Source organism: Babylonia areolata, chromosome 20 (assembly GCF_041734735.1).
Source record: "Babylonia areolata isolate BAREFJ2019XMU chromosome 20, ASM4173473v1, whole genome shotgun sequence".
NCBI lineage: Eukaryota > Metazoa > Mollusca > Gastropoda > Neogastropoda > Buccinidae > Babylonia > Babylonia areolata.
The window spans coordinates 34,012,839-34,037,902 of record NC_134895.1 but is presented as its reverse complement, the minus strand read 5'-3'; the positions used below and the strand labels follow the sequence as shown (position 1 = coordinate 34,037,902).

The 25,064-nt window shown below is 41.2% G+C and overlaps 1 protein-coding gene across 1 annotated transcript in view; it reads right to left on the bottom strand.

Annotated features, from left to right (window-relative positions):
• Window positions 1–28: 28 nt before the first annotated feature.
• The window catches only part of LOC143295446 (nucleoporin NDC1-like), a 26,319-nt gene continuing 1,283 nt past the window's right edge, over window positions 29–25,064 (bottom strand). The window contains exons 3-16 of the mRNA XM_076607148.1: window positions 24,820–24,915; window positions 24,223–24,397; window positions 21,241–21,364; window positions 19,758–19,866; window positions 19,119–19,167; window positions 15,231–15,363; window positions 14,256–14,348; window positions 12,484–12,715; window positions 11,318–11,371; window positions 7,777–7,853; window positions 3,711–3,825; window positions 2,912–3,012; window positions 2,173–2,327; window positions 29–1,317 (exon numbers count right to left, since the gene is read on the bottom strand). Of these exons, the coding sequence (XP_076463263.1) occupies window positions 1,254–1,317; window positions 2,173–2,327; window positions 2,912–3,012; window positions 3,711–3,825; window positions 7,777–7,853; window positions 11,318–11,371; window positions 12,484–12,715; window positions 14,256–14,348; window positions 15,231–15,363; window positions 19,119–19,167; window positions 19,758–19,866; window positions 21,241–21,364; window positions 24,223–24,397; window positions 24,820–24,915 (1,577 nt within the window). The 3' untranslated portion in view covers window positions 29–1,253. The remainder of the gene's footprint in view (window positions 1,318–2,172; window positions 2,328–2,911; window positions 3,013–3,710; window positions 3,826–7,776; window positions 7,854–11,317; window positions 11,372–12,483; window positions 12,716–14,255; window positions 14,349–15,230; window positions 15,364–19,118; window positions 19,168–19,757; window positions 19,867–21,240; window positions 21,365–24,222; window positions 24,398–24,819; window positions 24,916–25,064) is intronic.

Below are 25,064 nucleotides of genomic sequence, written 5' to 3'. Positions count from 1 at the left end.
TCATCAGTCGACATCTGCATTATATATATATATATATATATATTTTTTTTTTTTATATTAACCATGACAATATCAAATTCATATGGTGAAGCTCAAAGGCATAATGGCAACTGTTCAAATGTTCTTTGTTGTTAACTGTCAAAATCTGCAAATCAGAAAATATACTCATGGATACTGATTGAGAGAACTGCTTTACTGAACACATATCCATGTTTCCTCACGCCAGCTTTTTCTAAGTGTACAATTTTGCAACAAGCACTTAACTAAGAAAACTAAACATAAATCAAAGTAACCCTGTAAACACCCAAAACAGAGACTGGTAACAGAATCTTTTAATGAGACAAACAAAAGCTCAGGTTAAATCCTACATTACATACACATACATTGTTGGAAAAGAAAATGTCACAATGTCATTACAACAGTTGGTGATGGATCTACAACAGTTGGCGATGTGTGTGTGTGTGTGTATGTATATATATATAAACGTATGCATACAATGCAATAAGCAAAACCAGAATAAAATGAAAACATGATCAACTCTTCAAAGCATTGGATCTCTCACATGACCAGCCTGACACATAGCCCACACAGTTGTGATCTCTTGTCCTGCTTCTCCAAAAACATACTATGACAGTCACACACACACACACACAAAATAATATAACATTTTCATTCTTTACTGACATTTTAGCCACATCTTAATAATTAATAGGCAACCAACACTGTGCCTCAGTTCAGCTCCTTCAGGTATTGTACTGCACTGCACTGTACTGCACTACACTACACTGTACTGCACTGCACTGCGCTGCGCTGCGCTGTGTTGTTCTAACTTACGAATGCAGCAGAAGGAAAGCTTTCCACTCTTCACCCACCAGACCAGCCAAGACTTGACAACAGCACTCTCTTTCAGTCCTACATTACCCATTCTGCTATCACACCTGTCGTTCTTCATGGGAACCATCTCCTTTTCAAAGTGATCAAATGAAACATACCCAATAAATATGAAACATAACTTTAAGAAAATGATTTTTCTAAAAGAAAAAAGGAATAGAAAAAGTTAGAAGGGCTTGAACAGACAACCCAAACAGATACACAGGGCTCTGAATCTTTTGCTTTCTGCCATGTTCAATATGAAACTTACTAACATAGACACATACCCTTTTACAAGTCTTTTTTTTTTTTTCAGTTTCACACAACAGCAGCAATGTTTTCTTTTCTTTTTTTCCTTTCTTTTTTTTTCTTTTTGTCTTCTTTCATTCTTTGAAATCCAGGAAAGGTCGTAATCTCTTGGAGCAATCCACTTTTAGGTGGAAGTCTCTGAAAAAACAAAACAAAAAATAAAGTGATATCACTGCATCATAAAAACAGGCTGCATTCATACACAGTGCACTGAGACAAACAGAACTTAAAAGGGTCCACCAAAAAACATCATGACAGCAAGAGACCCTGCAAGAGACTGGTTCTTTCTTCCTTTGACACAAAAGTTGTTCTCTCCAGTTTGTTAAAACAAGTTTGATGATGAAACTCCTTTCTGTGTGTGTGTGTGTGTGTGTGTGTGTGTCCATCACTAAAGATGAAAACTAACTGAAACATTGTTTACATGGACATGATCTAAACAATGGCATGACAGAGGATAACAAATTATAGTAAACATTACTGATGAAACAACTGAAAACTTTGAATTGATTAAAACAAATTTCTATACACATTGCATTATGTTGGGGGGAAATGACAGAAAATGATGATCATCATCATTATCAACAACAAAAGATAAAAAAAAAAGTGAGGCATAACAGCAATTGACTGGTGAATATTTCACCCATACAGACACCCTGTAAAGATATCAAGCATGATTTTTGATAGGTTGTAATTGTGGTAACCTTTTAACTTTCACTGTGACAATTCTAGGAAGTGTCTTGAACTGAAGCTTGATAGGGTTGTCACTTTATTTCACAGTAATTTATTTTCAATGCCATTATTTCATTATGTTCTTCAATTTTTCATTACAAAGAGATAGCTTTCAAGGAAGATCTGGTATGTGCTTTTCTATTTTGCACATGTAAATACACATTTTACCAAACGGTATTCAGGAGTCAAACAAACACTGAAGTCTGTGCGCACATTTTCAGCAATGCCAAAACAATGGGCTATTTTCATGAAAAACCACTTTACCCGAGATGTTTGCCGAATCTGTTGGTGAGGCGGTAGATGGCTGTCTTGAGGCCCTCCCGCAGCTGCTGACACAGAATGACATGTGGGGGAGGCTGCGAGTCTTTGCCGCCCCGCCGTAGGGCTGTCGGCTGGAGCTTGAAATACTTCTCCAAGTTCTGCGCCACACAGACAGACAAAAAAATGAAAAGAAAAAAAAGAGGCAAACATGAAGTCCTGATGAGAATGTTCTCACATGTATCATTAAACTGTCAAAGGTAGATAATTTCCATTCCTCTGTACCCATGACTAAACATTATTCTTTCAGACTCAATAAACTAAACTAAAAATCATTTAATGAAATAAAGGTTATGAATTGGGAAAAAAAAAGAATGGCTAAAATCATAAATACTAAATGAAAAAAATCATTCAAAGAAATAAAGGTTATGAACTGAAAAAATAGCTTGAATCATAAATCATTTAAATCTTATAACTGACTGCACTGAATGAAGTGCAATCAATCTTGCAGGCTCTACATAAAAATACATATATTTATTGAGCTGGGAGCAGTTAAATGTTTTTCACTCAAGACATGGACCTCAACACAACATACACAGCTCACTACACTGTGTCCATAAAACACACGCAGAGTCTGAAGTTGCGCCAACTTATAAACCTTACAACTGTTACACCAGTACATCACCAACACATAATGCAATCACACACAGCGGCACAAAAAGGAAAAACACAGCAGTTTTCTCACATCATGCAGAGACACCAGTGTGGTGAAGATAGCGGAGAGTGTCATCTGAACCACACCATACTTGTCTTCCTCGTACGATGCTGCTGCCAACTCTGAGATTGCTGCAACAGTCGTTACATTCAACTGCATGGGCTGCTTGGTACAGATATATGTCTTGCTTCTGTGGCAGCAAATATCAATCTGTTTATATTTATAAATGACTAATAATGTAATGTCTTTCTAGCTCTCCTTCATATGCTGGTTTCACCTTGTTCAAGGCAAATTAAATGTTCAAAAGGACCCTGCCATTAGACAGACAAATGGTGTCAGTCAATTATTTCTGGAGGACTGCTGAGGGCTGCGAGAACAAAGTTTTCCCTTCTCGCAAATGAGAAAAAATCTTAATTTCATCTCTATTTTGTGTTATCTATTTCACTTGGAAGGCTGAAATCTGTTTTCCTATACATCACATGTCAATGAATGTCTGTCTTTTTTTTCAGGGAAAAAGGGTTTCAAGATGTGTTAATTTCTAAACAATCATGAAAAGACAACTGTAAGTAAAAAATAGTTTAACTTTTCACCAGTTACTCTGGGACTGAACCAGACATCACAATGTTAGCACTGGAGCATGCACAAACAAAGCATACAGCAGTAAACGTTTCAACTTCCAATTTTCTTTCATTCATGTAAGACACTCTCCCATTCACTCTGCTCGTTAGCATTTTAGATGAATTCTTTCCCATATGCTCTGCTCCTGGGAACTAAAGAGGAATTTCTATTCAACAAAGTCACTGCCCTTTCTTTCCCTTCCAGTTCTCACCCTCGATGGCCCAGATGTGGACCTGACAGCTGGCAAAGAGTTGTCTACTCTTGGAATCAGGCAGCTCCATCAGGAAGTAGCTCAGGATGGGTTTAGTTTTCAGGCCAGAGTACACCTGAAATGTGACCCAGTCTCAGTCAACATCACAGTCACAGGTCCAGAAACATTTCACAGTGTGTTGCATTGTATTGGATTGTATTACTCTTTTGTCACAACAGATTTCTTTGTGTGAAATATGGGCTGCTGTCCCTACGGAGAGTGCGATGCTACAGTCAGAGCGCTACCTTCCCTGTTTTTCTGAATGCAAGTTTATTTTCCAAGGGAGAGTGCGATGCTACAGTCAGAGCGCTACCCTCCCTGTTTTTCTGAATGCAAGTTTATTTTCCAAGGGAGAGTGCGATGCTACAGTCAGAGCGCTACCCTCCCTGTTTTTCTGAATGCAAGTTTATTTTCCAAGGGAGAGTGCGATGCTACAGTCAGAGCGCTACCTTCCCTGTTTTTCTGAATGCAAGTTTATTTTCCAAGGGAGAGTGCGATGCTACAGTCAGAGCGCTACCCTCCCCGTTTTTCTGAATGCAAGTTTATTTTCCAAGGGAGAGTGCGATGCTACAGTCAGAGCGCTACCCTCCCCGTTTTTCTGAATGCAAGTTTATTTTCCAATCAAAATTGATTTTTCTACAGAATTTGGCCAAGGACAATTCTTTTGTTTCTGTGGGTTCTTTTACATGCATCAAGTGGCTAGCTGTCCAGACCACCACTCAGGCCTGATGGACAGGGGAGAAAATACTGATGTGGGAGTGTGGGGTTTGAACCTGTGCACTCAGATTCTCTTGTTTCCCATCTGAACATGTTACTACTGGGCCATCATTCCACTGGAAAAAGTTGAAAATTATATGCTTAACTGTAACATCACAAAAACAAATGCAATTGATCATCAGGGCAATACTTAGTCAGTAAAGAATTGGACAAGTCTGAAAATTAAACTCAAAACTTGTTTATCAGCACAAATGTTTTGTAACCTTATAGTTAGAGCAGGCCACATCTTTTGAATGTTATATATTTCATTCTTTGGTGTATAAATGTTATGTTTCCAATATATTAGTGCATGTCACATCTTTTGAATGACTATAGTTCTATCAGAAGCATGAACTGACTGGCCCCACCCACAGGTGTGCGAGCTACAGACTGCAACCACAGTGAAGTGTCATCCACTTTGTGGTACAAACTTTATACAAATCTTACAAACATTTTATCAACCACCATTAACCATCCAACTTTCATTTACTTTCTGGACTGAGTAAAATGTTAGCATTTCAAATCTGTGATAATTTTTTATTTTTATTTCACCTTTTCTTTGCTTCACCTTTTTTCCCAAAGTCCCAAACACCAGAAGACCTGTGGTGTTCTAAAACTGCAGCAAGTTTCTGCACTATGAATCATAACCCATACAGGTTTACCATGCTCACACACCCCAACCCAACACAGTATAGAAAAAAGGAAATTATGTACTGTACTATATTTCTTTTAGGTCACAACAGACATCTCTGTGCCAAATTCAGAATGCTCTCCCAGCTGACTTGCCGTCCCAGTGCAGCACCACCCATTCTTTTTTTTTATGTTGACAAGTGTATTTGTTTAATGATCAAAACTTGCACCACCCTTTTTTTTCAGTTTATCATCTCAACTGAACGACTAGCACCCAGACTACTTCATGTCTAGTGTACAAGAAGAGATGGGGTGAGTGAAGAGAGAAAGAGCACCCAGACCACTTATGTCTAGTGTACAAGAAGAGATGGCGTGAGTGAAGGGAGAGCACTCAGACCACTTAATGTAGTGTACAAGAAGAGATGGTGTGAGTGAAGACAGAGAGAGAGAGCACTCAGACCACTTAATGTCTAGTGTACAAGAAGAGATGGTGTGAGTGAAGACAGAGAGAGAGAGCACTCAGACCACTTAATGTCTAGTGTACAAGAAGAGATGGGATGACTGAAGAGAGAGAGAGAGCACTCACACCACTTAATGTCTAGTGTACAAGAAGAGATGGGGTGAGTGAAGAGAGAGAGAGAGCACTCAGGCCACTTAATGTCTAGTGTACAAGAAGAGATGGGGTGACTGAAGAGAGAGAGAGAGAGAGAGAGAGAGAGAGAGAGAGAGAGAGAGAGAGCACTCAGACCACTTAATGTCTAGTGTACAAGAAGAGATGGGGTGAGTGAAGAGAGAGAGAGAGCACCCAGACCACTTAATGTCTAGTGTACAAGAAGAGATGGGGTGACTGAAGAGAGAGAGCACTCAGACCACTTAATGTCTAGTGTACAAGAAGAGATGGCGTGAGTGAAGAGAGAGAGAGAGAGCACTCAGACCACTTAATGTCTAGTGTACAAGAAGAGATGGGGTGAGTGAAAAGAGAGAGAGAGAGAGAGAGAGCACTCAGGCCACTTAATGTCTAGTGTACAAGAAGAGATGGGATGACTGAAGAGAGAGAGAGAGCACTCACACCACTTAATGTCTAGTGTACAAGAAGAGATGGGGTGAGTGAAGAGAGAGAGAGAGCACTCAGACCACTTAATGTCTAGTGTACAAGAAGAGATGGGGTGAGTGAAGAGAGAGAGAGAGCACTCACACCACTTAATGTCTAGTGTACAAGAAGAGATGGGGTGAGTGAATAGAGAGAGAGCACTCAGACCACTTAATGTCTAGTGTACAAGAAGAGATGGGGTGAGTGAAGGGAGAGCACTCAGACCACTTAATGTCTAGTGTACAAGAAGAGATGGGGTGACTGAAGAGAGAGAGAGAGAGAGCACTCAGACCACTTAATGTCTAGTGTACAAGAAGAGATGGCATGAGTGAAGGGAGAGCACTCAGACCACTTAATGTAGTGTACAAGAAGAGATGGGATGACTGAAGAGAGAGAGCACTCAGACCACTTAATGTCTAGTGTACAAGAAGAGATGGCATGAGTGAAGGGAGAGCACTCAGACCACTTAATGTCTAGTGTACAAGAAGAGATGGGGTGAGTGAAGAGAGAGAGAGAGAGCACTCAGACCACTTAATGTCTAGTGTACAAGAAGAGATGGCATGAGTGAAGGGAGAGCACTCAGACCACTTAATGTCCAGTGTACAAGAAGAGATGGGGTGAGTGAAAAGAGAGAGAGAGAGAGAGAGCACTCAGGCCACTTAATGTCTAGTGTACAAGAAGAGATGGGGTGACTGAAGAGAGAGAGCACTCAGGCCACTTAATGTCTAGTGTACAAGAAGAGATGGGGTGAGTGAAGAGAGAGAGCACTCAGACCACTTAATGTCTAGTGTACAAGAAGAGATGGCGTGAGTGAAGAGAGAGAGAGAGAGAGAGAGAGAGAGAGAGAGAGAGAGCGAGAGAGCACTCAGACCACTTAATGTCTAGTGTACAAGAAGAGATGGGGTGAGTGAAAAGAGAGAGAGAGAGAGAGAGCACTCAGGCCACTTAATGTCTAGTGTACAAGAAGAGATGGGATGACTGAAGAGAGAGAGAGAGCACTCACACCACTTAATGTCTAGTGTACAAGAAGAGATGGGGTGAGTGAAGAGAGAGAGAGCACTCAAACCACTTAATGTCTAGTGTACAAGAAGAGATGGGGTGAGTGAAGAGAGAGAGAGAGCACTCAGACCACTTAATGTCTAGTGTACAAGAAGAGATGGGGTGACTGAAGAGAGAGAGCACTCAGACCACTTAATGTCTAGTGTACAAGAAGAGATGGGGTGACTGAAGAGAGAGAGCACTCAGACTACTTAATGTCTAGTGTACAAGAAGAGATGGCGTGAGTGAAGAGAGAGAGAGAGAGAGAGCACTCACACCACTTAATGTCTAGTGTACAAGAAGAGATGGCGTGAGTGAAGAGAGAGAGAGAGAGAGAGCACTCACACCACTTAATGTCTAGTGTACAAGAAGAGATGGGGTGAGTGAAGAGAGAGAGACTAAAAATCCCAGTCAGTATGTGTGACTCAAACCCATGGACATGGCCTTCCTAGTTGGGTGCATTACCTCTAGGCCACCGTTCCAAAACTTTTCCCAGAGAGATCAGCTCCTTACCATTGAAGCCAAAGACTGTTTGTTGGCAGGAGGGGCAGCAGGAGGAGCAGGAGGATGTAGTGGGAGATTCTCCACACCTGGACACCGCAAGGAACATGCACATTCATAAAACTTGTCATTGGTTTGCGTGTTCATCATAAGCTAACTTTACATCAGAAACCTGTCATCATTTTCTATGTTCATCATCAGCTAACTTTATATCAGAAACCTGTCACCATTTTCCATGTTCATCATCAGCTAACTTTACATCAGAAACCTGTCATCATTTTCTATGTTCATCATCAGCTAACTTTACATCAGAAACCTGTCACCATTTTCCATGTTCATCATCAGCTAACTTTACATCAGAAACCTGTCACCATTTTCCATGTTCATCATCAGCTAACTTTACATCAGAAACCTGTCACCATTTTCCATGTTCATCATCAGCTAACTTTACATCAGAAACCTGTCATCATTTTCCATGTTCATCATCAGCTAACTTTGCATCAGAAACCTGTCATCATTTTCCATATTCATCATCAGCTAACTTTACATCAGAACCCGGTCACCATTTTCCATGTTCATCATCAGCTAACTTTTCATCAGAACCCGGTCACCATTTTCCATGTTCATCATCAGCTAACTTTACATCAGAAACCTGTCATCATTTTCTATGTTCATCATCAGCGAACTTTATATCAGAAATCTGTCACCATTTTCTATGTTCATCATCAGCTAACTTTACATCAGAAACCTGTCACCATTTTCCATGTTCATCATCAGCTAACTTTACATCAGAAACCTGTCATCATTTTCCATGTTCATCATCAGCTAACTTTGCATCGGAAACCCATCATCATTTTCCGTATTCATCATCGGCTAACTTTGCATCGGAAACCCATCATCTTTTTCCGTGTTCATCATCAGCTAACTTTATATCACAATCTTGGAGACCGAGAGAGAAAGCAGGGGAAGAGGTGACAGCAGCCAGTTGGAAGTGTTTAAGATTGTTTAAACATGTTGCATTATTTAATAGTTCAGAGAAAGAAAGACACATGGTCAAATAGAAAGAATGACACAGGTCAGAAGACAAAGAAAGACACATGGTCAAACAGAAAGAATGACACAGGTCAGAAGACAAAGAAAGACACATGGTCACACAGAAAGAATGACACAGGTCAGAAGACAAGAAAGACACATGGTCAAACAGAAAGAATGACACAGGTCAGAAGACAAAGAAAGACACATGGTCACACAGAAAGAATGACACAGGTCAGAAGACAAAGAAAGACACTGGTCAAACAAAAAGAATGACACAGGTCAGAAGACAAAGAAAGACACTGGTCACACAGAAAGAATGACACAGGTCAGAAGACAAAGAAAGACACTGGTCACACAGAAAGAATGACACAGGTCAGAAGACAAAGAAAGACACATGGTCAAACAGAAAGAATGACACAGGTCAGAAGACAAAGACAGACACTGGTCACACAGAAAGAATGACACAGGTCAGAAGACAAAGAAAGACACTGGTCAAACAGAAAGAATGACACAGGTCAGAAGACAAAGACAGACACTGGTCACACAGAAAGAATGACACAGGTCAGAAGACAAAGAAAGACACTGGTCAAACAGAAAGAATGACACAGGTCAGAAGACAAAGAAAGACACTGGCCACACAGAAAGAATGACACAGGTCAGAAGACAAAGAAAGACACATGGTCACACTGAAAGAATGACACAGGCCAAAAGACAAAGAAAGACACTGGTCACACAGAAAGAATGACACAGGTCAGAAGACAAAGAAAGACACTGGTCAAACAGAAAGAATGACACAGGTCAGAAGACAAAGAAAGACACTGGCCACACAGAAAGAATGACACAGGTCAGAAGACAAAGAAAGACACTGGTCAAACAGAAAGAATGACACAGGTCAGAAGACAAAGAAAGACACATGGCCACACAGAAAGAAAGACAGGTCAGAAGACAAAGAAAGACACCGGTCAAACAGAAAGAATGATACAGGTCAGAAGACAAAGAAAGACACTGGTCAAACAGAAAGAATGACACAGGTCAGAAGACAAAGAAAGACACTGGTCACACAGAAAGAAAGACAGGTCAGAAGACAAAGAAAGACACCGGTCACACAGAAAGAATGACACAGGTCAGAAGACAAAGAAAGACACTGGTCACACAGAAAGAATGACACAGGTCAGAAGACAAAGAAAGACACATGGTCACACAGAAAGAATGACACAGGTCAGAAGACAAAGAAAGACACATGGTCAAACAGAAAGAATGACACAGGTCAGAAGACAAAGAAAGACACATGGTCACACAGAAAGAATGACACAGGTCAGAAGACAAAGAAAGACACTGGTCACAGAAAGAATGACACAGGTCAGAAGACAAGAAAGACACATGGTCAAACAGAAAGAATGACACAGGTCAGAAGACAAAGAAAGACACTGGTCACACAGAAAGAATGACACAGGTCAGAAGACAAAGAAAGACACTGGTCACACAGAAAGAATGACACAGGTCAGAAGACAAAGACAGACACTGGTCACACAGAAAGAATGACACAGGTCAGAAGACAAAGAAAGACACCGCTCAAACAGAAAGAATGACACAGGTCAGAAGACAAAGAAAGACACTGGTCAAACAGAAAGAATGACACAGGTCAGAAGACAAAGAAAGACACTGGTCACACAGAAAGAATGACACAGGTCAGAAGACAAAGAAAGACACTGGTCACACAGAAAGAATGACACAGGTCAGAAGACAAAGAAAGACACTGGTCACACAGAAAGAATGACACAGGTCAGAAGACAAAGACAGACACTGGTCAAACAGAAAGAATGACACAGGTCAGAAGACAAAGAAAGACACCGCTCAAACAGAAAGAATGACACAGGTCAGAAGACAAAGAAAGACACCGCTCAAACAGAAAGAATGACACAGGTCAGAAGACAAAGAAAGACACTGGTCACACAGAAAGAATGACACAGGTCAGAAGACAAAGAAAGACACTGGTCACACAGAAAGAATGACACAGGTCAGAAGACAAAGAAAGACACTGGTCACACAGAAAGAATGACACAGGTCAGAAGACAGACACCGCTCAAACAGAAAGAATGACACAGGTCAGAAGACAAAGAAAGACACTGGTCAAACAGAAAGAATGACACAGGTCAGAAGACAAAGAAAGACACTGGTCACACAGAAAGAATGACACAGGTCAGAAGACAAAGAAAGACACTGGTCACACAGAAAGAATGACACAGGTCAGAAGACAAAGACAGACACTGGTCACACAGAAAGAATGACACAGGTCAGAAGACAAAGAAAGACACTGCTCAAACAGAAAGAATGACACAGGTCAGAAGACAAAGAAAGACACTGCTCAAACAGAAAGAATGACACAGGTCAGAAGACAAAGAAAGACACTGGTCACACAGAAAGAAAGACACAAGTCAGTCAGTATTTGGTGTTTCTATACACACACCAGTATGTCTAAGAACAACATCAAGGAACAAAAAAAAAAAAAAAACCTCACCAGGGGATTGCGCGAAGGAGTGTGACAATCCCCTCTGAGTCAAAGGTGTCTCACCTGAAATGTTTAAAAAAAAAAACCCAACTGGGTAAGCTGTCTACTTCTCTCTCTTAACCTTTTTTTTTTTTGTTACTGTGTCAACATAATGAAATCACATTCCACAGCCACTTATAGTCTTCTGCTGCTGCTGCAAAAGAATAGACACTTCCCTTTTGACTGATCTGGACTGCCAGAGAGAATTTTATCAATGTGTTACTCTTGCCATAGAAGTAAGTAATTTTGTAAAACTGTGTTTTATTATGTGCATCTATTCTTGATGCTGTTTGTGCATGCCATTAGTACATTGACAAAAACAGAATTTTAAAAAAAATGATAAAAAAAGTCAAATAAGACATGGGTGTGAAATGATCACTGCCAACAAACTTTAAAATAAACACAACAAAAATGTGAACAAAACATTTAGTTCACACTCCTCTCGACATCCTGAAACAGAAAACAATGCATTAAACAGAACAGCAATCCACTGTAGTTCAAACAAATCCTCAATTCGTTTTCCAAATGCACACACTCTTTTCTAATCTCAACATAAATACAGGAACACCGAAGATTCAAAGAATTTATTCCTTTTGCCAGCAATTTGCAAAGTACATGCCTAAAGGCGGGCAGCTGTTGATTGGGTCTACCCAGGTAAACATTCTGTTGTGACAAATGACTGTGTTTGTAAAGTGCCTAGAGTTTGGTCTCTGACAGAAGATAGGTACTACATAAATATCAGATAGGTACTACATAAATATCAATGATCATTATGCATGCTCCGCTGCTTCATCACCAGAAGAAAATATTTCATTAGGTAGGGTAGCCTGTTGAGTAAATGGCTGTGCTTGTAAAGTGCTCAGAATTTTGTCTCTAACCAAAGATAGGCACTATATAAGAATCAATAACAATAATAATAATTAAAACTAAAATAATAATATTAATTACTAATTATACATGCTCTCCTGCACAGCTCACCAGCAGAAGAGAAGATTTTGTCAGGTAGGCAACCTGCTGTGCAAATGTCTGTGTTAGTAAAGTGCTTAGGTTTTGAATGGTGATAGTCACTATATAGGTATCACTGATAATAATAATAATAATAATAATAATACAAGCTCCACTGCACCACCACTCACCAGCAAAGGAAAAGATTTTGTCAGCGGGCAGACTGTGCACAGGTAAGGCGGCCAGAGCTGACTGGTGAGCTGCATTCACCTGTGCCGCTAGACCCTCCAGCTGTTGGAGACAGGTGCCACACACTCCGCGCCAGGTGTGCGGGTGACCTCCTGGCTGACTCAGGCTGAACATCTCTTGGCGACGCTGGGGGCTGCAGCGTGACAGGTGGGACAGGTCCAGAAATGCCAGGTACTGAAACATGCAGGTCAAAAGGTGACGTGTACGTCCATCATCAAAGCAGACGTTGGTGGAGTGGTGGCCTAGTGGTAATGTACCAGACGAGGAAGTGAGTGTCTGCAGGTTCAAGTCCAATACACAGACTGGGAATTTTATTCCTCCACTCCTGTAGACCTCGAGTGGTGGTCTGGGTGCTAGTCATTCCGATGAGATCATAAATTGAGGCCCCATGTGCAGCATGCACTTAACAGACATAAAAGAACCCATGGCAATAAAAGGAAAAGGGTGGTCTGTTGTGAAATTCTGTAGACAAACACATTTTAATAGTAACACAAATAAACTTGCACACAGAAAAATGCAAAAAACATAATAAGTGGCCCTGCAATATGGCAATGCGCTCTCCCCAGGTAAAGCAGTCTGAATTTCACAGAGAAATCTGTTATGATTGTAACATTTGATGACAGTGATCACGATGTGCTATCTTTCATTATAGTGACTTCCCTTTAGTAAGGAAGGGACTGGGTACATTCCCTTGGTTTATGGACAATCAACAGTTGGAATCATGTTGCCAGCAACCTGCTCAAAGTTGTTAGATAAAATCACATGCAGTTATATAGCCACACAAACACATACACATTTTTAGAGTGACCAAAGAATAAATCAACAGAATACAATGCAATTCAATACATTAGCTCAGAAAAAGCTACAAAAATTTTGAGTAGTTTTCCAGACTCTTAAAGCTCTCACACAGTTTGGCTGCGTATCTTTACAATTTTCCATTTTCTTATTTGTCCTTTGAGAGAGTCACCATTATTAGCAGCTGGAAATTGAAGCATAACAACAAAGCCACACAAGTACCAACCTCCACATATAAACATCAGGGCATGAATGTACAGTCAGAAGCAAAGCCAACCTTCAATATTATCCCTTGCTCCGCCAAGGAGCTAACAGCAGGTGAATGAAACATACCCCACTTCAGCAAAAATTATGTTCATAATAATAACTTTATCCATATAGTAGCTAATCAATCAGTATCAGTATCAGAAGCTCAAGGAGGCGTCACTGCATTCAGTCAAATCCATATATGCTACACCACATCTGCCAAGCAGATGCCTGACCAGCAGCGTAACCCAACGCACTTAGTCAGGCCCTGAGGGAAAATAAATAAATAAATGAATAAATAAATAAATAAATAAAATAACAAAAAATAAATAAATAAATAAAATAAAAATTTTTTTTTTTAAATAACAGAAAAATACTACTACTAATAATAATATTTATATGGTGCAAAATCTTGATGAAGTCAACTCTAAGCACACACACACTAACACACACACACAAAATCAAATCAATATGTCACATTATCCATCAAAAGCAAGAAGTCAAGTCAGACTAAATGAGAAATCATTACAAACTATGACATGACAACACATTAGAAGAACATAATGTACATAGCAAACCATATCTGTCTACACACAAGCATACATGCATGCACACACACACACACACATATACATATGTGCGCGTGCACACACACACACACACACACAATTACCTGCAGTATGTCTGCAGACTGAGAGTTTAGAGCTTCAGTCAAACTGTGTTTGGAGTCGGCACCAAACGTTGACAGTACTGGAATCTCCAGACGCTAAAACAGATTGCATTTGTTCATGTTAAAGTAATAGTTCACAATAAAGTACAGGATCAGCACTCTATGTTATAAATGTAATCACAAATCTGCCCCTTCCTATCTCTGTGGCTGCCTCCACCTCTACACCCCATCTCGTTCTCTACGATCCGCTTTGGATCCACTCTGCACTGTCGGCCGACATTCTTCCTCTGTCTCTGGACCTTTCACTTGGAATGAGCTTCCTCTTTTGCTTCGTCAGGTCTTCTCACTCAGCTCTTTCAAGTCTGGCCTTAAACCCCACCTCTTTCCAAGATAGCCTCCCTCCCCTGCCTTTTCTTTGTCTGGAGTTTCTCAAGTTTAGAGTTATGCATGCGTGTGAATGATTGGTGTGAAAGCGCTTTGATTTGTCTCTGCACAAGATCCAGTGCTATATAAATACTTATTATCATTATTATAATCATTATCATTAGTGTTGTTATTATTATCATTATTATTATATTATTATGTTATGACAAAAGGAATATAATTTTCATGTAGCGGTCTTGAAATGAAGATTCCTGCACCTAAGCAGTCCATTATAAATTTCATGAAATGGGGTGAAAAACTTGCTGATAGTGTTTATTTCACTCTGTGAAACTATAAAATAGAACTGCATGGACAGGAATAGGGGTTCACAGATACTGATACAACATGTGACTATGTTAAAAGAACTTATCTACTGATACTTGTTATATGCTGCATTTTAAAAACCTTTCTTGTAAGGAAGGACTGGAAACACTGAGCGCAAGGTGTGAAAGAGACTGTATACGTGGACTACAGGTGCGACAAATGATGCCCATAAAGCAAGCAAAGACACCAACACAATGTTCACAGACAGAGAAGACACGGACAGAGTGGTACCTGTGTGTGATAGACCCTGTAGAGCACGGCCATCAGCCCCCAGGTGAAGACGATGAAGAAGGAGCAGAGAGCCGTCTGCCACAGCAGTCCCACGTCCACCAGTATGGACACCCTGTTCAGGGGCTGGTCACGACTGGCCACACAAAAAAAACAACAACACATTGTCCACAAATAACGAAATCTCTATTCTCTCCCTCCTTGATCTTTCAGCAGCCTTTGATATGGTTGATCATCAGATTCTCCTCAACCGTCTGAATCACACTTTTGGAATCTGCGATCTTGCTCTCACGGTTCCGCTCTTATCTGTCTGACCGGTCCAATGTTGTTTCTGTTTGTGGTCTTTCATCCTCCCCTTCCGACGTTCAGTTTGGTGTACCACAAGGCTCCACGCTTGGGCCCATTCTGTTTTCTATACACAACCGATTTCCACCATTCTGAATCATCATTTGTTGTCCCACCATAGCTTTTCTGATGACAACTAGCTGTATCTGTCGGGACCCCCATCTCTCCTTCCCTCTCTCATTGACTCTACTTAGGCCTGCATCTCCGATCTGAAGACATGGATGACTGAAAACAAGCTTAAATGAAATGAGAATAAAACTGAAATCATGATTATCACCTCACAAAGACTTTGCCACTCAGTCTCCCTTCCTTCCTCAGTCTCCCTCAGTGGCACCGCCATTCCTCTTTCCTCTTCCGTCCGCAATTTTGGTGTCATACTCGACCAGTCTCTTTCCTATCAGCAGCATTTTGCAAATATATGCCAACTGTGTTACTCAGAAATTCGCAGAATTGCATCCATTTGTCATCTCCTGACTGAAGATGCAACCAAAACTCTCTTCTGTGTCTTTGTGCTGTCCCGCCTGGATTACTGTAGTTCCCTACTTGTTGGTTCACCCAGCTACCTCATTGCTAGTCTTCAGAAAGTCCAGGACTATGCTGCTCGTCTGGTCTTTCGTTCCCGTAAATTTGATCACGTCTCTCCTCTCCTTCATGCTTCACACTGGCTCCCAGTACAAAAAGGAAATTTTCTATCTAAAATTACATTTAAATAACATACTTACCGTGACCTAACTAGTGTAGACTCCGGCAGAGGTCTGACATTCCTGTCCTGTGCAAACTACTATCCACCTATGCGGAGAAAACGAAAGTAACTACGGCCGATAAGCTCCCGGAAGTAGGTAACCTCCCCTTTGTCCCGCTGGCTAGCACCCTCTTTTGATGGCAATATGCCATCACCAGCGCAGCGAGCAGGGAGAAGAGGAAGCGGGGAGGACGGGAGGGTCTTAAATTTGGGTCACGGTAAGTATGTTACTTAAACGTAATTTTAGATAGAAAATTTCCTTTTAATTACACATACTTAACCGTGACCCAACCAGTGCAGAATAGCGCGACAAGGTGGAGGGCTCGCCTGTTCTACTGTCTGTGTGCTGCAATGGCCTGTTGTGCAACTACCACAGAAGCGATGCCTCTTGAGCCATCATCCCGCGGGCGTGTGACGTCTCTCAGGAAGAAGTCGATGAAGGTGGCAGGGTTTTTCCAGTAGGCAGCATCCATGATGTCTTGCCACTGCAGAGGCAACACCTCTTGAGCCATCATCCCTAAAGCGATAGACGTCCCTCAAGTAGAATTCGATGAAAGTAGAGTGTACTGTGTCACCTAAGAATATTGGTGCGGGCAAAGAAGACAGAGGTCCGCAGCTGTATTGTGGGGGAGGTTTGTGGACCACAGCTGTGCTGATAAATGTAGCGCAAAGAAAATCGGGTCGGTGCGTTGAATCCACACTTTACTGAGAGCCCTTCGAATCAAAGGAAGGAAAGGAAACACGTACCCTTACAGGGTTGTCACATTTGAGCGCGGTTGAGCGTCAATGCAAGGAGGTGCACGTGGTTTGATCTGATGATTCCACATCGGTTGTGGGCCGATAGTGGAAGTGATATATGTGTTTGAAGGAAACAGTGGCACGAGACAGAGGTAGGCCACCATGTTGGGCTTGCCTTAGGCGTGACAGCCAGATCTGTAGAGCTCCTCCATGCGAGCTGACAGGCGATGGGTGCTCCCCCCGCCACTTTTTTGTTGTTGCCATAAAATGACAGCACTGGTATGTTGCCTATGCATAGAATGGCAGACATTTGGCAACAAAAGACTTGAGGTCCCTGGTGTCTCTGGGACAGGGCTGTGTAATTGCCCAGGTAGGTACCATCACGAAGGGGCATATGGAAGGCTTGGTAGCTTCTCTACCTGAGTGTGGCATGTTGGAGCAACCTGCACGAAGTTGTCGGTAGTCAATGGCTGGGTTGGATCAGGCTGTGGAAGTGCACTTCATGTGCCCGCAGGTCACTGAGTCTCATTCTGTGGTGGAATTCCTAATGGAAGAGGGTTTCCATGGGGAAAATTTTTGCTGAAGGTTTTTTAGTGAGAAAGGGGACTGGATCCATGACAGGCCTCTGGCTGTGTGTGGTGCGCACTAAGTCTGGGATGGAGCTGGGCGGGGGCAGGGAGGTAAGTGGCTCTAGATGTGTTGTACTGGCCATTTACATCAAATCACTGATCTGACATTCGTTTTCAGTATGGCCAACAGCAAAGTGAGAACTGTATTATCAGTGGTTTCTTAACTGCGAAGGGAAATCATCTGCAGCTTAGACTTTCATGAAGGACAATGTCTCTCAGACTAGAAGTCAAATTGCACTGGGACTTAGTGCTGTAGCCTTGGGCCTAACTAGCCTTTGGGATCCGTCCCAATGATGAGTCCTAAGGCCCCCTTGATCGAGGGACTGGGGATGCAACTTGGGCAAAACACTCTCTACTATAAACTGTAGAATCGAATTCCAGCCCGAATAGTCGGGACAGCAGTTGCCTCCTCTGCTGTTCTGATGGTGACTGTCGTACACGACTGATTATCATATAATGGTCCGAGGAGGACACCAATCAGCATGGGTAAATCAGGAAACAGCTGCTGTGTGCTTGAGGGATGAAGGTGTCCACCATGCAGGTTATGCTGAAATGTAAGGAAGCCGGAAGGAGCTGACTGGGTCTTGTGGTGCAACCATGTGTCTGAAAGACATGGTGCTTGCTTCCAAAGTGACAACAAAGTCATCCTCTGACAGGCCCTTGACTGAAGGCTGTGGCTCCATGATGAGATAACCTGCCTAGGCTAGAAACCCCTGGAAGTGTCTCATTGGAAAGACAGTGCTTGAGAAGGAATGCCCATCTGTAACCACAGCAGTGGTTGTGTGTTGAGGCTGAATCTTTTTTTTTTCTTTTCTTTTTTTATCTTCATATATCATATACCACTTAACTACCCATAGTTGTTTTCATTAACAGTCTGACAGGACTAACAGCCAAACAGTAGGTGCAGTGGAACCTTACATTTTATCACAGATACACACACACAAACATGTGCACGGAAACTCACACACACACACACACTGGCAACTGCAACAGAGCAATTAGATTCACTTTTTTTACATTCATTAGATCATTTACAAAAAAGATTGTCACTCTTTTACCAGTTTATCTACACATGTATGCACATATATGTGTGTGTGTGAACGCACGTGTGCATGCATGTGTGCGTGCGCATGCATTACTCTTTCACTTAGAGTGAAAGGGAAAGTATATGTCACTGTACCAGTGTATGTGCTGAAAGCATGTGTATATACTAAATGTGTATACACTCACATAAGCATCAGTGTTCACCTATATATTCACATTGATCAATTTTTCAAAAACCATGCATCTTGTAGTAAGAACATACCTGCAGTAGAATTCTTTTAAAAAGAATAACCATTCTTTTCATTCAGAATATGTAATCACTGCTACACATGTACATATTCTTCTTCTTTCGCGTTCCCTAACATGTACGCATAATATCAGCATGCTACTCACATGGCATCCACACTGAGAGCACCCATCACCCAGCTTCTGTAGGTGAAACCTGTAAGGAAAGCACAAAATAATGGTAGGGTGGGGTGGATTTCACAGCTATAATCACTGTAACTCACTGCTGGAAAAGAGAGTAAACTGGATCATGCTAAGACTTTCAGTTCCATTCAATCGGTGATAATTGTCCTCTGTCCACCCCCCCCTCCTCCCTAAACCACCAAAATGACAGGTCTGTACACAGGAAAGTTTTCAATATTTTGTAGACATTCAGGAGATAAGAACATTCTTTTCTGGAGTTGACAGAGTCCAGCTGTTGTAATTAATCTGCAAAGGCAAGGGAGGCATGAGAAAATGTTGGTGGAATAAGGGAGAAAGAAAAACAAAATACAGAAGTATTTTTGGAAAACTTTTTTTTTTTTTTAATGTTTACATGTCTGCCACATATTTTGCAATGTCAGAAAGGATATAACAGTGAACAGATTAACCACAAATACCAAAGAAGTTTTCTTCATGAAACTGATTATAAATACCAACTTCTGATTCCAAAAATTAACATCTATCATCCATATACAATCTTACCCTATCCCAAGTCACTTCTGTTTTCAAATACAAAATTAAGAATGAGAAGAGATGCCAACTTACCCAAGGTCCAGTAACCAACGATCAATATCTGAAGGTGTCTCCTCACAAGATGAAGACACTGCTTGGCCATCTGGACAACATCGTTTCGCACACGGAAATATTTGTCTCTCTGAAATAAAAGCATTCACATGTGGACTTTTGACAATTACTGTTCACATAAACACACACACACACGCTCTCTCTCTCTCTCTCTCTCTCACACACACACACATTCTATTCAAATATATGCAAGATTTTTTTTTTTTTACATTTAACCCTTTCGCTGCCAGGAAAATAAGATTTAAATGAAATCTATTTGCCAGGGTTTTTTCACAAAAAACGGGTATAAATTTTCAAAAAATTCTGTGCTCTTTGTTACTGGAGAAAGACCCATAAAAGTATATATTTTCTGAAAGGTAAATGAATAAAGAATACAAAATACACGCTGTTTTACCATTTTATATATTTTTAGTGACATGCTGTTGTTTTGAAATCAGTGTTTTGTTTTTTGTCACATTTTCAACTTGTTCATTACAAACATTAGTCAGGTAATTTGCACAAAAACATCATATTTTCTGGACAAATGGATATCTGCAGACACAAAATCATACTAGAACAACCACAATATATATATATATTTTAAGAGATAGATACACAATACATTGTGACTTCTCCAAGTTGTAAGATGGATGTGAGGCCACACCCCCTCAGTCTCCACCCCCCCCGCACCCCCTCCTCCTCACCCCTCTCACATGGTCACTTGATTCAGTTCTCATCAGACCGCGTTGGCTGCGTGCCAAGAATATCGCTCTGCTGCTAATTCGGTCATCTGTCGTCTGCTAACATCTGTACAGCTGGCATCACTCACTGACAGTCGAATCTTGGCCACTCTCTTGATTACTCCCTTTATTTTCTATCAGATCGTCCTATAAATGTTCATCTCTATCTTCTCCTTCGAATTTACGCTTCAATTCTTTCTGAGCATCAGCTAAAGAAGGAAATCATGGTTGATTTATTTCGTCACGATCGCATGTCTTCAGCACGGCGTCAGTCCGACATTTTGTTGAGCGAGCAAGGAGAGAAGTCAGGCAAACACTTGGACAGTGACCCAACCAAAACGTTCAAATAAAGGACTGCTTCATGACGTAGATGGGGTTTCTAGCTATAAATAGAATCTAGAGAGATTCCCCAGGCTAAAGCTACCACTATTTTTGCCAAGGAAGTGAATGCAAACCAGGGAAAAGTCAGAATATTTCGATGACGAGTTATCTCGTCATGCAGGCAGCGAAGCATACATGCTTGCCATGACGAGTTATCTCGTCATGCAGGCAGTCTAGGGGTTAAAGAAAGAAATATATAATATACACTCATGCTTGTATACTCATTCACTCCCCCCCCACCCTCCCCCCCCACACACACACACACGGCTTATTCACATGCGCATGTTACTTGTACATACACGCCCATGAATGTGCACACATGCACACCCTACAGCCCAGCCTACCTGAAGTGCAGGAAATACCAGGTAGTTGCGGTGGTTCAGGTAAAAGTTACAGTAGTAGACCAGCCCAGCCAAGCTCCCTGCCAGTACATAGAACAGGTGAGACTCGTTCAGCACCAGCACTTCCCTGAAAACACACACACACACATCATCCACCAGCAGACAACGTCCCTATCTGTATGCTGTTTATACCCTGAAAACACACCAACACCATCCACCCAGCAGAAAATATCCACCCTCTGTATATTGTACTGTATTTCTCAGTGTTTAAATTCTAGGTGTTCTCCCCAAGGAGAGCGTTTGGATACAGTGCATCACCACCCTTTTTTTTTTTTTTTTTTTTTTTTTTTTTACCTGCAATGGTATTTTTTTTCCTATAAAAGTAGATTTTTCTGCAGAATTTTGCAAGGGATATCCCTTTTGTAGCCATGTCTTTCATGTGCACTATGTGCATGCTATACCTGGGGCCTCAGTTTATTATCTCATCCGACGGGCACAACAGCCAAGAGGTTAAATCATTGGACTTTGAATCTGAGGGTAAAGGTGGGTAAAGGGTGGAGATTTTTTCGACCTCCCAGGTCACCATATATGCAGACCTGCTTGTTCCTGAACCCCCTTCGTGTGTATACACAAGCAGAAGATCAAATATGCACGTTAAAGATCTTTTAATCCATGTCTGCATTCGGTGGAGTATGGAAACAAGAACATACACAGCATGCACACCCCCGAAAACTTAATACGGCTGCCTCCATGGCGGGCTAAAAATGTAACCGCCCACTCAAGTACATATGGAGTGAACGTGGGTGTTGCAGCCCACGAATGAAGAAGAAGAATTATCTCATCCGAATGACTAGCGTTCAGACCAACACTTAACTTAACCCTTCTGCCTGAGCATCTGAGCCAAAATTTGCAAATAATTGGTATTAAACCCTTTGAGCCCTGACCACCGCTTTACCGGTGGCAGAGAAAAATGACATAATGCCCGGCCACCAGCTGAGCGGTGCATAAACACTTGAAGCGTGCAGAGTCTCAACCTGGCCCGTCAGGGCAGAAATCAGGGACAAAACGTGCGAGAAAACAACTGTACACAACGCAGCAAGTAATTGATATGCTTGACGATTTATCGGAAGTAGAGTATGACAATGATTACTCTGATAGTGAGGTGGAATTCGAATCGGATGATTTTGCTACAGATAGTGATGTTGAAAATGAATCTGAGCATGCAGATTCAGTTGATCAAAGGAGGCATGTCAGGTTGAGACTCTGCACGCTTCATGGTAGAAATCGATCTTTTTTATCCAAAGCACATGCACAAAACAGTGAGGGGGCACGGCAATGTTGGTACTGCGTTCGCTGGCGTCGGAATATTACGGTTTTTCTGATTGGCTCTTCAATATAAGTCAACCAATAGCAAAACACAACACAAGTGTTTACGCACCGCTCAACCGGTGGCCAGGCATTATGCCACCCCTCCCCACCACCGGTAAAGCAGTGGTCATATGCTCAGATTCTCTCACTTCCACGGTGAACAAGTTACCATGAGGCCACCACAACAAGTGTACACCCTAAATTAAAATACACACATAGCACCATCCACCATGCAGAAAACGTCCACATCTGTATTTAGTACACACCCTGAAAAACACACACACCATCATGCACCCTGCAAGGAGTCCCCATCTGTATGGCTCTTTTTTTTCTTTTCTTAAACCATGACAATGTTATTTCTTTTGTGACTGAACACATCTACTGTATGTATACATCTATACTGATTATACGCATGTTCTTTTGTAAAACATTTATATCACATAGAAATATATACAGTATAATAACAAATAAATAAGGTACCTCTACTATACAGAAATAGCCACATATTGTGTGTATATACTATATTAGTATATATATTCAAATTTGCAAACATGTTTTGGTGCAAAATACAATCCATAATAAATAATATAGAAAATATAGAAAAACTGATTACTTCATCAGTTGTTGTTTTCTGTTGTTGTTTTTTTGTGGGTTTTTTGTTTTGTTTTTTTTGGAATATGAATGATTCAGTGCATAAAAAAGTATAAATCTACGCCACTTCCGGTTTGGATAAGATGTCACTGTCTACCTGATCTTTGTTCAGATGACACAGATCCTTTAATTTAAACTTTGAGGAAAAAGATCTAACAATACAAATATATAACATGTGTAGCATACCATGCACTGATTTTTCAGGAAATATGACTATGGTAACAATAATTGAATAAAGTTGTCATCAATCAAAACATATCTTAAGACATTTTAGATTCCTTCAATCCATGTTTCACAGATTCATTCAAATGATAAAAGACTACAGCAAATATTGATACACATAAAGAGCAGTATATAACCAAGAATACTGTTTTATTTATTTTTATTTTAATCAGTACTGACTTAAATCACGTCCTGTCTTTTCAACCCCTTGACTGCTACTGAGTAGTATGCTCGTCAGTCCATGGTCATCACCTCACTGAGATAAGACAGAGCTTACAGGTCAAGATGACAGTCATCATTTTGTAAGGCTGCCACCTCACTGAGATAAGACAGAGCTTACAGGTCAAGATGAAAGTCACCATTTTGTAAGGCTGTCATCTCACTGAGATAAGACAGAGCTTACAGGTCAGGATGACAGTCACCATTTTGCAAGGCTGTCACCTCACTGAGATAAGACAGAGCTTACAGGTCAAGATGACAGTCACCATTTTGTAAGGCTGTCACCTCACTGAGATAAGACAGAGCTTACAGGTTAGCATGACAGTCACCATTTTGTATTTTGGACTTCTTTCTCTTGTCGTTATGTAACCTTTGTTCAGCAAAATCAATTAAAATCACTGAAAAAAAAACCCACAAAAAGTAGGAACTGCAGTCAATGTCACATTTATCCCATTTCACCCAAGTCAAGTAATCATGGGGTTAAACAACTGTAAGAACCACAGTAAAATAGTAGAACAGCCAGACCTGCCAGCTGTGGTCACAAGCGCGGTCAGCCCGTAGAAGCGCTCACCCACTAGGTGAGACAGGCACCACGCCACACACGCTCCGCCCAGAGTGGACACTGCCATGTGCGGGAGACGGGACAGGCGTAACAGGCTCAGATAACTTTCCAGTCGTGTTGATGGAACATCAGGAACCACTGCATTCAGAAAGCCATTGGTCACAAGTTTCTTGACGGCTGAGTCTGTTGATTTTGCAGAGTGTGCAGTCATTAAGCCATGAATCACTGATTTTTGACTGCTAACTCTGTTCAATTTCCACAGTGTGTAGACTTTTTTCTTTACTGACACAAATAAAGAGTGAATGCAAGTGCTTCAGATAGGATAAATTTGTGTAAGTCTGCAACTGTTTATAGTATGATAGGTTTTCCTTGACAATGAAAAAGAAAAAGGACCGAAATAGAGAAAAACGCGGTCTTCCTTTTCCTGAGGGTAGGCAGAGTATTGACCTGTTTTTACATGTCTTCTTTTTTTTCTCATCATTTACAATCAACCGAACTTCAGCAATGCAGCTGCCAAGAAACACCACTGTGAAAATGCCGGAAAATATTGAAGACCTCACCTGTGAAAGTTGTAGTACAGGCCACAGCAACCAGAACAGCCACCAGTACACAAAGCCACAGCACAAAGGAAAAGGTGCAGGTCACAGACAAAAAATCTGAAACAAACACCATTATGTATCGTACACAAACTGCATGACAAGAAAGTCTCAGTCTTTGTTTATCAAAGATGTTGTGAAATGTGCAACACACCTGCCAAGCCACTAAAAGTATTAAAAGCTGCTGCAAATGAAGTAGACTTGTTTGT